Source organism: Erigeron canadensis, chromosome 3 (assembly GCF_010389155.1).
Source record: "Erigeron canadensis isolate Cc75 chromosome 3, C_canadensis_v1, whole genome shotgun sequence".
NCBI lineage: Eukaryota > Viridiplantae > Streptophyta > Magnoliopsida > Asterales > Asteraceae > Erigeron > Erigeron canadensis.
The window spans coordinates 28,887,214-28,900,879 of record NC_057763.1 but is presented as its reverse complement, the minus strand read 5'-3'; the positions used below and the strand labels follow the sequence as shown (position 1 = coordinate 28,900,879).

General features: G+C 33.0%; 2 protein-coding genes across 3 annotated transcripts; one reads left to right on the top strand and one right to left on the bottom strand.

Annotated features, from left to right (window-relative positions):
- On the top strand, positions 1-6,769 carry LOC122593375 (protein unc-50 homolog). Of its 2 annotated transcripts, XM_043765772.1 has the most exons (11): positions 1-244; positions 2,476-2,543; positions 2,746-2,771; positions 2,963-3,053; positions 3,191-3,286; positions 3,454-3,522; positions 4,239-4,297; positions 4,385-4,507; positions 5,845-5,916; positions 6,019-6,108; positions 6,513-6,769. In XM_043765772.1, exons 1-10 carry the CDS (start codon positions 161-163, stop codon positions 6,081-6,083), a joined length of 753 nt encoding a protein of 250 aa, XP_043621707.1. In that variant the 5' UTR covers positions 1-160; the 3' UTR covers positions 6,084-6,108; positions 6,513-6,769. The 2 variants fall into 2 exon arrangements, with proteins under 2 accessions (XP_043621707.1, XP_043621706.1); XM_043765771.1 differs by lacking the exon at positions 6,513-6,769 and having other exon boundaries at positions 6,019-6,257.
- Positions 6,770-11,259: 4,490 nt separating this feature from the next.
- Positions 11,260-13,408, bottom strand: LOC122591164 (cinnamyl alcohol dehydrogenase 1-like). The gene is made up of 5 exons (XM_043763385.1): positions 13,201-13,408; positions 13,001-13,114; positions 12,330-12,557; positions 11,796-12,235; positions 11,260-11,645 (listed from the first exon to the last, which is right to left on the bottom strand). The coding sequence occupies exons 1-5, from the start codon at positions 13,287-13,289 to the stop codon at positions 11,440-11,442; spliced, it is 1,077 nt and encodes a 358-aa protein (XP_043619320.1). The 5' UTR covers positions 13,290-13,408; the 3' UTR covers positions 11,260-11,439.
- Positions 13,409-13,666: the final 258 nt, after the last annotated feature.

The following is a 13,666-nucleotide window of genomic DNA, read 5'->3' as shown; positions in this document are numbered from 1 at the left end:
CTTTAGTTCCACAGAACTAGTAAACACAACTGTAAGAACAAATAGCTCTAAATTTGAACAATCGTGCTTCACCGGCGATCGGAAAACCGTATAATTTCTGTTCCGAAGAATTTAACAATAATTGATTACTAAAAACTAAAATTAAAATTTTTTTAAAAAAATGTTGCCGACGTCATCGAAAGGGCGAATGCCCTCTCGATCCAACAATCCTGTTTTCCCGCAGTATCTCCGTAGAATTATCAAGGTTTGTGATTTCCCCATTTAATTTTGATTTCTGTTTGAATAAATTTATATATAAATATTATTATCTCTTTTGTATATTAGATCTGATGATGCTGAGCTATTTTATACAAATGCCAGGTGAACTGATTAGGATTTTTTTATTTTTTTAGTTTTGAGGTTAGGATTTGAGGATTAGGATTCTAGTAGTACCTGTAGATATATGTAAGTTATAGTGCCGGTTGTCGGTATCGTAAGTTATAATCTGTTTTGTCGGTATTGTCGTGTTTGTGCTGATGGCATTTCTAGTATATATGTGTGTATATATTGGTGTTTTAGATAAAGTAGTAGTTATATATGTGGAAATGGGTAGAATGGAGTATGGAATGTACTTAAATAGTTGGTTAAGACATGTTCATCGTTATTTTTGAAACAATGGGATTTTACCATTTTGTGTTTGCTACATGGTACCTGTGTAATGTAGCATCGGAGAATTGTTTTGGAACATCGAGGTACAAGTGTAAGGTGGCTGTAGGGAATGGTTTTGGGTGGTTGGCGTATCACATTTTTAGTGGGCTTGGAAAAGAGGTGATATGTCATATGTGTTTGGTGTTTTATGATCGTATAAGTTAGTTAAACCGAAGTTTAATCATTAATTTTTGAACAAAGGAATTTTCTACTTTTGTATCTTAGTATGTTACCCACGGAATGTGATCTAGGGGTATAGTTTTTGGTAATTTTTCTTTTTGTAATAACTGGTTTTAGTGATATCCGATGGGTGGGTGGCACTATGGAATTGACGTTCCTTAATTTTCAAAATTAAAGGTAAATGTTTTGTGTAGTTGTACATGTATAGAGGCCATTAGATTGTGTACTTGTTATTCTAATTTATAAAATCTTGTTTAGATTTGCTATAATCCCAAATTATGGCCACTTTCAAAGTGTTTTTTTTTTTGTTTTTGTGTGTGTGTGCTGATATCATAGTTGGTATCTACATACATAGGTGTTGTGTTGTATTACACTATTACATGCTTCTAGATACAATTTCATTCTGGATTCTTCCATGACATGTATCGTGTATTATATGACCATTGGTATCTATGTCAGTTACTTAGGTATAGCATATGCCGAATAGTGAAGGACAATAAAATGTATGTAACTGATAGCTAAAAGATATAGCTTGGTAGTTTTTCTTTATCTGGAACGAAAGTCTTGATACTTTTTTGCGTTATCACTAGAAGAGGGACAGCCTTTCTAAAAAAAAAAAAAAACAATCACTAGAAGAGGGACAAGATTACCTTTCAGGATTCAAAAAGCCATGTTTATTTGGCCTTTCAACCTAGCATGTTTAGTTAAACTCAATACTCAGTAGCTGGATTCCCAAGGTGAACTATAAGGATCAACAGACAATTTCATCTAGTAGCCATGAGAGACCTGGAAAACCTCACCCTTACCTACAATACATGTGGTTGCTCGGAATCTTGGGGAGTACTAGTAGGACATCTTATACCCAAAAGTAGTTATGTAACCAAGGTTTTCTTGGGACCCATAGTTGCATTCTAGAATTACTGTAAGATAGAAGATGAATACTTTGAAAAAAAAATTGTTGGAAGATTCAAGAGTTCTTAACAATGACGTTTATGTAGTGATCGCCTCATAAGTGAATAATAAAAACGTTGCCAATATGTTTAAGAATCCCAAAATTGATGTGGACCTTGTTATCTATCACACCCTATAAAAGTATAAGTTTTTGTTTAGAATAGGACTAATGGTACATGTAAAGGGTCAATAATTTGATGCACAAGAACCATGGGTTGGGTACGTTTGTAGAACTTTTAAAGTCATGATGGAACAGTTACATTCAAAGTAAGTTTCAGTGTGTGACTTGAATACATGAGTTAGATGTTAGCATGCTCTTTGCTTGAACACTATGTAGGTTTTTGTCATTTTTAACAAGTAGATAGCTTATGGTGATTGAACTTGATGACAGGCTACACATTTATAGATTAAGTGTAAGGAGCTTCTTGTCTGGAATTACTATTTGTATTAGTCGTTTATTTAGTATCTGTATATGTACATTTGATTCACTAGTTTTCCTATATGCATATAATATGGATGTAATGTAATATGTAAATGTCTGATTGAAAATGCAATCCGATGAGTTTGCACTTTGCAGTCATCTGATGCTTACTTGAAATGCTTTTTTGTTTTATTGTCTAACTTTTGTGTGTTCTTTTTAACTCTGGTATATTGTAGTGGCAACAAATGGATATTGAATACACTTTCTGGCAAATGCTTCATTTATGCACGTCTCCAAAAGTTGTGTAAGTTTCATTTACTTGTGTCATCTTGTTTTGACTATGCTTCATTTTTTGTCTCCTAGCCTTTTTATGCAGTACATATTAGAACTTACCTCATTTACTTGCTATATAATAGTAATTTGAGCATCTGGTAAATGTTGCACTAATAAAATGGATATTTGCTGATGATTTTATATTTGCATGTGGAATTCTGAACTGGAGGCAGTTATCAGCACACCAAGTACCATAAGCGTAAGTCAACTTATTTCAGTCTGTTTGGTCTTCTTGAATTGTCATTCATAGCTGTATTGCATATCAATGAGGTTTAAATTGCAATTTTTTGTGCTTTCGTAAACCACAGGAAACTCCCTCATTTTTGGATTCTTAGATGTTTCATGAGAAATAGATGATAATGAGTTCTTTTGTACCTTTTCTTTCTGCAGAAACAAAAAATCAGTGGGCACGTGATGATCCTGCTTTTATTGTAATTTGCATTCTTCTCTTGATTGTTTCTTCTGTTGCATATTCCGCCACGTAAGTTATTTAAATTAGCTATGTCTTGATTCTCCATTTTCTTGTGCTAAATAGTTGATGATCGTTGTTAGTCTAATCGTATGTTGAATATTGTAGACTATAATTCAGTTATTGAATTTCTATGTTTTATGATTTAGGTATGATCGTAGCATTGGACATGCAGTTTTTGTGGTTATGTCCGTGACATGCGTCCATTTTCTATTGGTCGGAGCAGTGGTTGCGACATTTTGCTGGTAAGTGTTGGCACCATTTTGATATAATGATCACGTATTCTTTTACACATTGTGTGAAGATAAAACTTTTATTTTCTACATTTATACTTGTTTTTGAATTTATTTGGATTTTATATTTTTCTAGTTATTTTGACTTTCTTTGTATTTTATTCAAAATTGTTTCAAAGGTTTGTGACAAATACTTATCTTCGGGAAGAAACCTCAAACAGTCATGTGGTAGAACAACGCGTTGAATGGTAATTATAATGCTTATTAGTTTCCTTTACTTTGTTCATTGCGCTTTGTGAATTATTTTTGCTCCACTTCTATGACATTTGACAAAGATAGTTGCAAGGGTCGATTTGGTTAGTGTTATATCTTATACGGGTCCTATCAGGAAGTTTAGCTGAAAGGGACTGGGGTTGTATGGGCCAAACAGGTTCAAGGTTACCCACACTCTTAACTTTAATGTATACAGCCTGCTCAGTTGTTTATCTTCTTCAAATATATATATTTTTATTATGGTTATATTGTTTTTCAATGACTACCAAAACATGAATCATCTATAAAAAAGTTAAGCTTTCCTAATATCTATAAAAACTTGAAAGATGGCCAAGGAAGTTCATGAGTCCACCTAACTCGGCCCAACCTATTTTGACATGCATTGAATTATATCCTGTTTCTGAGCTCCTTTTGACCTTTTGCCCAACTTGCCCCCCTCAGTTGCAGAATATCGAAATTTACACTGGCTTATTTTTGCAAGCATTGTTTTAGGGCAGTGATCTATGTGCATCATTAGATCGACACAGTCATCCAGCTCAACTATGGCCATCCATTAGAATTATATTTTCGTAGCAATCAAATGTGACTCAAAGATGCTTTTCATGCACATAACTTTCTTGTGTCATCTTTATATTGTCTCGAGTCAAAATTACATGGGAATTGATGTTCTAATCTTGTGTTTGTTGTGCAGGTTGTATGCATTTGATGTACACTGTAACTCTTTCTTCCCGTTGTTTATTGTGCTTTATGGTAGGTGCAGTAGATCAAATGCTTCTTTGAGTTGCTAATGAAGTTAATAAAATCACCAAATAGTTACTTTTTCGGGTTTTGCAACAGTGATACAGTTTTTCATATCACCTCTTCTGGTGGCGCATGGTTTCGTTCCGCTTCTGCTGTCAAATCTGATTTTTACAGTGGCCATATCCTACTATCACTATCTCAACTTTTTAGGTTATGATGGTAAGGAATGTCTCTATACCCTCCACTAATTTTATGTCTTTTCCCTTCATTATGTTATGTGCATGTGCATGTGTGGATAGAGTTAATTGTTTGTGTAACTCTATGACCTTTTGATCCGTACATCTATACAAGCTAATTTATCGTATTATTCAAAGTTCGTGATTATTGTTTTAATATTTTTATATATATCCAATAATAAACATCTAATTGATTTTTACTATATAAAAAATGATAAAATTTTGGGTGTGGGTCAACCCACCTATGCCCCTTTGACCCACATGAAATGACACCTCACGACATGAGAGCCTTGATTTTTGAACCCATTTTGACCCATTATCATAACCACCCATCAGTCTACCTCTAATTTTAACTCTGATATTAGGGTTACCTGGCCTGGTCAAGCTACCCGCAGGATTTCTTTCTAAATTGGTGCATTAACTTGAGAAACAAATTGTTGACCCAAGTCATTTGAGTTTCTTGTAGATGTCAAATTGTTCATGCTCATAGTTATTCACTTCTATAGTTTTATTAATTGCATGTCAGGAGTCAAATTATAGGCACTTGCTTTAGCTTATATTCAATGATGATTAATAATGATATACTGTAGCATTTAGGCATATATCTTAGGCACATAAATGATGGTCATGCACTTAATCAACTATCGGGAATTATGTGTCTTTACTTCAGTGAAAACAAAATTAAGAATGGCCCCCCCTTTCCCTCGTGTAAGTAAGGCCTTCAGATTAGCATGCTATGTTCAAACTAAATCGTATCTCTTGTCTTTAGATCTCTACCTGGTTCTTATTTGCTAAGCAGAATCAATCACCAAACATGTTTTAATATGATTTAAATATCTTGTTTTCACACGTTTCTGAATGTGAAGATATCTCCTGTCACTATCAAGGATCTTTTGTAATACTACTATTTTATTGGAGATGATGATTTTAAAGTTTTGGTTTTCCTTTTTTTCAAAGCAATGTGAACGGTTATATAGCTTGCCTTAGTTGCCAGGCCTGTTTTTTCTGATAAAGTTAATCTTTGTTGCTTGCTAGTAAGAATGCTGCTTATAATCTATTGTAATTTAAAAGATACATTTAGCTAATTAGCTTACCTACTCTTCTTTTATTTCATGCTTAATATAATAATATCAAAGAACAAGTTCATGGTAACTGAACGCCTTCAAAGTAAAGTTTTGACAGTTTTTTTTACACTTATTTACTACCTGCATTTACTCTTATAATAGCTCCACATTAATGCGCCTTCTGTAGATGTATTATAGACTTATATAGTTAAATTATATTAAATTAAATTGCACTTATAATTCCCCTGTACTGCAGTGCTTCCATTTTTAGAGAAGACCACTTTCTTCCTATACCCAATCGGCATTGTAATAATTTTTACACCCATTTGTAAGTGTTGAATTTCTTCTTTTCACCTTTTATGCGTTACTTGATTTTCTTATACGTATAAGTCTTTGTGACACTATAATTAAACATGTGTTTGTTTTGTAGTGATTTTAAGCGGGTTCAATCCCTCAAGATACTTGATGAACGTTTACTTCAGTCAATGGTCATGATGTGTTAAGCTTGAAGCTCGATATGGTATACATGTACCTCAGTATTAACTTTCGTAACTTACATGAATGAATATTTTAGAATATTGAGTAGTAGTGTTAATTGCTTAATGTATACAGAAATGAAAGCTAGAATCAATCACCACCATTGCACAACACCCAGTTTGTTTTTTCACATATGTAAATGCACCTATCTTGTGCCATTCTGATTAAGAATTTGTGGTGATTTCAAGTTCAACAATCAACAATGACTTTTCCAATGACCACCCCCACCCCATTTGAAGAAAAAAAAATTGAATTTCTTTCTATTTGTGTGTCAGTTCACATTGAATGCCATAATAGTCAAGTTTAAGGTGAACACGTGTTACATTTGGTCTCATGGGTTACAAAGATGGCTAGTCTAATCTGGATTAGTCCATGTTTTTGCAACAGTTTGTGATGTGGTATATTCTTGTCCCCACTCAAGACTTTTATCATTTAAATATCAACATCTCAGACGACATTTGGGGTGAGTGTTTCCTACCAAATGCCAGAAATAAAGTTCATACTGATGTGATAACATTGGGTAAGTAATTCAGCATTAAAAATTGTAAAATGAGTACTATCATTATTTATTTAAACATTAAAACCACAAATAAAGCGTTTAGCAACATGTTATGCATCAAATAATTCGAAACCACGACTTCTGATTGGTGCATTTCTAATAAATGTCTTTCTATCTCTAATAGATGCAATCTAATAATTCAATATATCGTTTTTACAACAAATATGGAAATTTGCATCAATGGATCAATGCATCTATATATATTTGTGATATAAAGGGGTAAAGTTTTATAAAATTGTTTATTATCATGATTAAAGTTTATTTATTTTTTAGATATGTTTTCATTTAAAGGCAGTGTCATGGCATATGTCATGAGTGTAGATAGCTTATGAGTGGAAAGGCACTCATAACGACAGAAAACTTAGCCACCACATTTCACTTTCTTTGACAATTCTATGCATCTCATGGTCGTGGTAGTGGTCTATAGGTTATATATGGATTATGGACCACAATCTTTTTACAATGAATCCAATGTTAGATGCCAGTCATCTTAAGGAGGTTATCAATATATAGTCATATTCAAATGATTTGGGAGAATTAGTGAGCATGAAATAAACAATTATGATAAAAGCATCACGGACCATCTCCTATAGTGACAATGAAAAGAGTTTCAACAAATGATAGTTAAGGGGGAAGGGAGGGCGGGTTGGCTTAGCCCTCCCAGACACACCGCCGCCATCTACGCGGGTCGAAGAAGCGCTGCATCTCGGTAGGCTTTAACCTGGTGGCGGGATGAGAATTTTCGACCGCTAAAACGTGTGGGGTGAGGTGGGGTCCAGCCCCTTTTGACCGTTGCCATCATTAAAAAAAAAAAAACTCCTAACTTTTATCTATATGTACACTTTTATTTTAACCAAACAAATCACAAAACAAATATATAGGTATGGTTGTCCTAGCGGTTTACGTTCCTCCTGTTTGAGCTTCTGGCTGAAGACTTTGTTTATTATGTTGCTACTTTTTATGTTGTTATTTGTGTACTATGATTGCTAGAGTTTATGTACTGTACTAAGGTATTGTTAGGCTGTATGTTGGCTACTCTTCCCTACACTTCAGGTAGCCATGCCCAGTGGACCCAGCTGACAAGTATATCGTCTTAACATGTTCTCGACAAACAATATAAACACTTTACCCTTTTACAACTTTTACAGTTTTTTGGCCGGAGGTCCTTATGGAAGCAGTCTCTCTACCTTTGGGTAGAGATAAGACTGTCTACAGCTCACCTCCCCCATACCCCACTCAGGGAATGGGTACAGTTGTTGTTGTAAATCACAAAACAAATATATATCTTCACATACTTTCACCAAAAAACATCACTTTTTACTCCAAAAAAATGGATTCCTCTTCCTCATCTTCTTCATTTTGTGTTATGCTGGAGATATATGAGTTGTCTAAGGGGAGTACTTTTGAGTTTTTAAAACAATTATGTTTATGTAATGTTCAGTTTATTTTAATGAAATATTTAAGTTTTTATTTTTTTAAAAATATGTTTGATTAAATTAAATGAAAAAAAGAAAAAAGTTTTTTTGAAGAGTTGAGAAAGTGATGAATGTCATGAAAAATGATTGGAAGAGTTGAAAAGGAAAATATAAGTTGGAGGATTTGAGAGGGTTTGGAATTTTCAACCACACACTCCCTTCCTCCTAAGTAGTTGAGTATTATAGATAGCTTATTACTGTATTTTTTTTAATGGTACTTTAGATATGTAAAATACTTAGTTTTGATGTTTTAAGAAAACTTTGTCTTAAAAACTAAAGTTATAATATAGAATAGTAGCATGTTTATACTTGAGAGTAATAATTTAATGGTTATATGATGATTGTAGGCAAAAGTTTTACAATAGTTTAGTGCTTAAAAAATAATAAGTAGAGTAAGTGTTTATAAAATAAGTAAAGCATTATGTAAAATTAGACAAGGGTAATAATGAAAAAGGAAAAAAATGAGCTCTCAAATTAAACAAAGCTAAACCTAAATTAGAAATAAAATTACAAAAGTTTCAATTAAGAATTAAAAAAATTGTAGACGTAAACAAAATTAAGGATGAGAATGAAAAACACAAAAGAGCATAAAACGGGTTAGATATACACAAAAACAATAGTAAAAAACTAAAAATCGATATCAATGGTAATCTCTTTCGATATTGATTTTTATATTATGATTTTGATCTTGCAGAAATAATGACGATACTATAAATAAAAACTCAATTTTAATGACTTTGATAGCTTATTTAACCAATTATACAGTAATTTAAAAAGAATAATGGCAAAAAATTAGTACATTTATGCGATTTATTACTCTAATCATTTACTATCTTCTCATTTAGTCTAGGTAAAAGAATCAGTTTTCATGTCATAATCATAACAAAAGATAATTAATGTTATTAATTTAATGTTGAACATTCACTCATTGAATAAACGATTAATCAACTAGACAAATGTTCGCGTAATGCGGTAGTGTGACAACGGCAACAACGGATGGTGGTAGCCGCGACGACAACGATCCTGGTGTGGGTATTATTGTAAAAGTAATTAATGTCAAAGGAGGTATTGTTTATTTTAAAGATTGAGAAATTTATTGTAAATAATTTCATTAAAGATATTATAGGTATCTTAAGTGGAGATGTTTATATTAATGAATAAATGAAATGGTATTTTGGAGTTATCAACTATTTAGGGTTAAAACTTGGAAAGAAACAAATGTTCTATAACGAATAATAGAAATATAATAAAACAACAACGCACTTAGACAAGATATTTTGTAATTAAAAATAGTTAAATACAACCTTACGTACATAAGAAAATTATATGTTTTATTATTAAAATCTATTGTTTTTTATATTGTACGCTTAAGTAGTTAAGTGTATAACTACTTTATATATCTGAACTATAATCCATAAAGACTATATTTAAGCAAGACCTACAAAATTGTATAATGTGTGCCTAAGGGCATATCTTTTCTTTATATTAAATAAAAGATGATTGTTGTGACATCATCATTATAAAAAAAAATTTTGAGATATATATTTTTTAATTTTTTAGAAAAAAACTCTAATAAATTATACATTGTCTTATAAGTTTCATCGTCTAAATAATCTTATCATAGCATATTTTTAATTAGGGATAAGTGCCTAGAAATGCAGTCAACTAATGTTCAAAAGTTATTGTGTGCACGAACTCTAGTTCAGCTTTATTGTGCTCACAAAACTTGAAGTTTTGGTTATTGTGAACATAAAACAGGATTATAGCTATGTGGGACCGGTTACTTTCACGTTGACCCATTGACTGCTTACGTGGCATGCACACAATAACTTTTTGAGATTAGTTTATGCATACAATTAAAAAAAAAGATTTTTTTTTTCAAACTCGCCGGAAACTGCAAATACTTGTCGGAAAACTTAAAAATCCGATTAAACCTTCGTTTCTTCGAATTAGACCACGAAATTTGCACCAAAATACTCAAAAATCAGTCGTGAACAAACCCTCAACAAAAGTTAAACCGATTGAGACTCGCTGGAAAATTTACCAACTCGCCGTAAAATTAAAATCAACATAACTTTATTGTTTATTCGAGTTTCGACTTGAAACCAACACCAAATTGCTCAAAATTGTTGTCCGAAACTCGAAGAAACAACAAAGTTATGGTGATTTTATATTTTTCTACGAGTTGATGAATTATCCGGCGAGTCTCAAGTGGTTTAACTTTGGCCGAGGGTTTGTTCGTGGCTAACTTTTGAGTATTTTGGTGCCAATTTCGTGGTCTAATTCGAAGAAACGAAGGTTTAATCGGATTATAAGTTTTTCCGCGAGTATTTGCAGTTTCCAACGAGTTTGAAAAAAAATAATCTGTTTTTTTTTTAATTGTGTGCATAAACTAATCCCAAAAAGTTATTGTGTGCATAAACTAATCTCAAAAAGTTATTGTGTGCATGTCACGTAAGCAGTCAACGGGTCAACGTGAAAGTGGTGACCAACTAACTTTTGACCCGGTCACTTTTGCATGCTATAGGACTATTGAACAAGTTTCCTGAATACAATAAAGCTGACCTAAAGTTGGTGCACACAATAACTTTTGAGCATTAGTTGACTGCATTTCTGGGTACTTATCCCTTTTAATTATTCACATATTATGCGAGTTAATAAAGTAATTATAACTTATAAAATATACTATTTTGAGGAGATGAGTGCTCTTAGACTATCGCAACTTCGGTGGCGAAAATGCGATTTTATAAAACTTTGATTGATATGCCCGGATTAAACCCGGGTTAATTAGCTAGTAGTAAAGTATAATAATAATTGATTGATTATATCTTTTCAAAAAATAAAAATATTAGATGTTTTAATCACGCTTTACATGTGTCTTTATTAAGGTATATATAGGTTGCAACTACAGACACACCCCCGATTCTTAGCGATACCCCAGAGAGTTTCTACTATAAATAACATTACGTCATGTTGATGTCATATATAGCTCAAGTTATTTATAGATTCTATAATTATTTGTGCTTTGTTGGATATTCCTTCATGATCGTTTGTTGATATTTGGTACAACACATTATCAAAGATGCCATCAAACCTACAGTTTTACAGATAATAAAAAACATATATTATTAATTCATCATTCAATAAATTTTATAATTTTGAAGTTACATCAACACAACGGAAAAGTATAGCATTTGTCACACTCATTTGTCAACGGATTACAAGATTAAAAAGTCTTCGCATTTGTATTTTGTATATTTTAATAGATCAAATTGTTGTTTTATTCTTCTCCGAGATTGCTACCAGCAACATCAACAACAAACCGGTATCTGACATCGTTTTTGGCCAACCTCTCCATCGCGGTATTGACGTAGTCCATTTTCACGACCTCGATCGTGGACCTCACTCCTTTCTCTTTGCAAAATTCGAGCATCTCTTGAGTTTCCTTCATGCTACCTATGAAGGTACCCGTGATCATCTTTCTCCCTTTTGATACACAACCAAATCAGAAATTAAGTTAGAATAAGTTCTACACTCGTTAAATACTCGTATATTGTAGTATTTGGATCAGTAAAATACATTTATATGAATATACGATATGACACGAAAACGAATAGTAAGTAATAAGAGGCTAACCGAGCATGAGGAGTGGTGAGACAAATTGCAATGGCACATTGATCACACCCATGATGATCAATTTCCCATCGAGTTTAAGCAACGACAGACTAGGCTCGAGAGGGTGGTGCACTGGCACGGTGTCAATAATGTAATCAAAGGAATCAGCTAATTCCTGCATCCGCTCAACATCAGAGCTGATAAGATAATCATCGGCTCCGAGGACATCAAGTGCCTCCTCTTTCTTCTTGTCAGAAGAAGAAATGACGGTCACATGATGTCCCATAGCTTTAGCTATCAAAACACCCATATGTCCAACACCACCAAGTCCAAGAATACCTCCTTTTAGTCCACTTCCTTTCAATCCAAAGTGGTTCAATGGACTATACACGGTCACCCCGGCGCATAGTAGTGGTGCAACTTGTTCTGGTGTCATTCCTTCCGGTATCTTAACCACAAACCTATATTAATTTATTTTAAAATTAGAACTAATGATCTACAAAAAAAAAACTGATAAGTTATAAAATTATAAATAAATTAAGGAAATTAAATTACTTTTGATGGACAACCATGGAGCCGGCGAAGCCTCCTTGAGTAGGCTTGCCATCGGTATAAACATCGTTATAAGACCATATTTTTTTATTGCAGTATTGCTCGACGTCCGCCTTACAAGGGCGGCAATTGTCGCAACTCCCGACAAGACATCCAACTCCAACGCAGTCTCCAACCTTGAATTTGGTGACTTCGGGCCCCACTTCGACCACCTCACCTACTACTTCATGTCTACATCCATCAACATGAAAGCAAGACACCACCAAAGTTAATATTAACACATCACCATCCATTACCCACATATGTATAAAAAGTCATACCTATCAATCAAAATCTAACTTCCCTTTTACTCTATTCCAATATTGTAACATTTTTTTTGAGCTTAGACTATTTGCATAAACCCAAATAAAGTATACATTGGTTCAACTATTTTGTTTCATCTATATACATTTATTTCGGTTTTTAATTAAATGTGTAATCTGATTAATTAGGCGGGGATATTTGGATCAAGCATTAAAATGATATATAGTAGTTAATGTTGAAAATAAAAAATGTATAAAAAAATGATAGTAGTTGTTTTGGAATAAATCGAATGACAATAATAATAATCAGTTATCGATAATCTAGAAAAATATAAAGAATTATTATATAAAAGTTAAAAAGAGATTACTGACCCAGGAACCATGGGATAATTGGACATTCCAAGGTCATTTTTAACTTGATGAAGATCCGTGTGGCAAATACCACAACATATCACCTTTATCAACACGTCTTCTGCTCCTGTATTTCTGTCACATCACACACAAATTAAATTTACATGTATGCATAGAAGCTAGGTTAATTAGAAGCAAGCTATGAAAGGAAAGGAAAGTACCGGAGAGTAAAGTTATATGGGGCTAGAACACCAGAGGGATCGCTTGCGGCCCATCCGGTTGTCTTTCTCTCTTCTTTCAAGCTTCCCATTTCAGATTCCGGGATCTTTTACACTCACACACACACACGACAGACACAGAGAGAGATAGAGAGAGATAGAGTTTATGTTTGTGAGATGGGGTGAGGGTATATAGACAAAGGCGGATATATATAATACTATGTCTATGTCTACATATAAATAAACACACATGGAGGGAATGAGAGGCTGGTGTAGTGTTACCGTTTCTTCTGTTTTATTGTTTAATAACAACGGTACCCAATATTGGAACCATGTTAATGTGATCGTCGCTTATCGTTTATCATTCTTGATATGATAATTGATGATAACTGAAATTTCTATGTCTAGTAAATATACGATAGACATATTTACTCTTAAAGACATATTATAGGGTTTTCTATTAAATGAT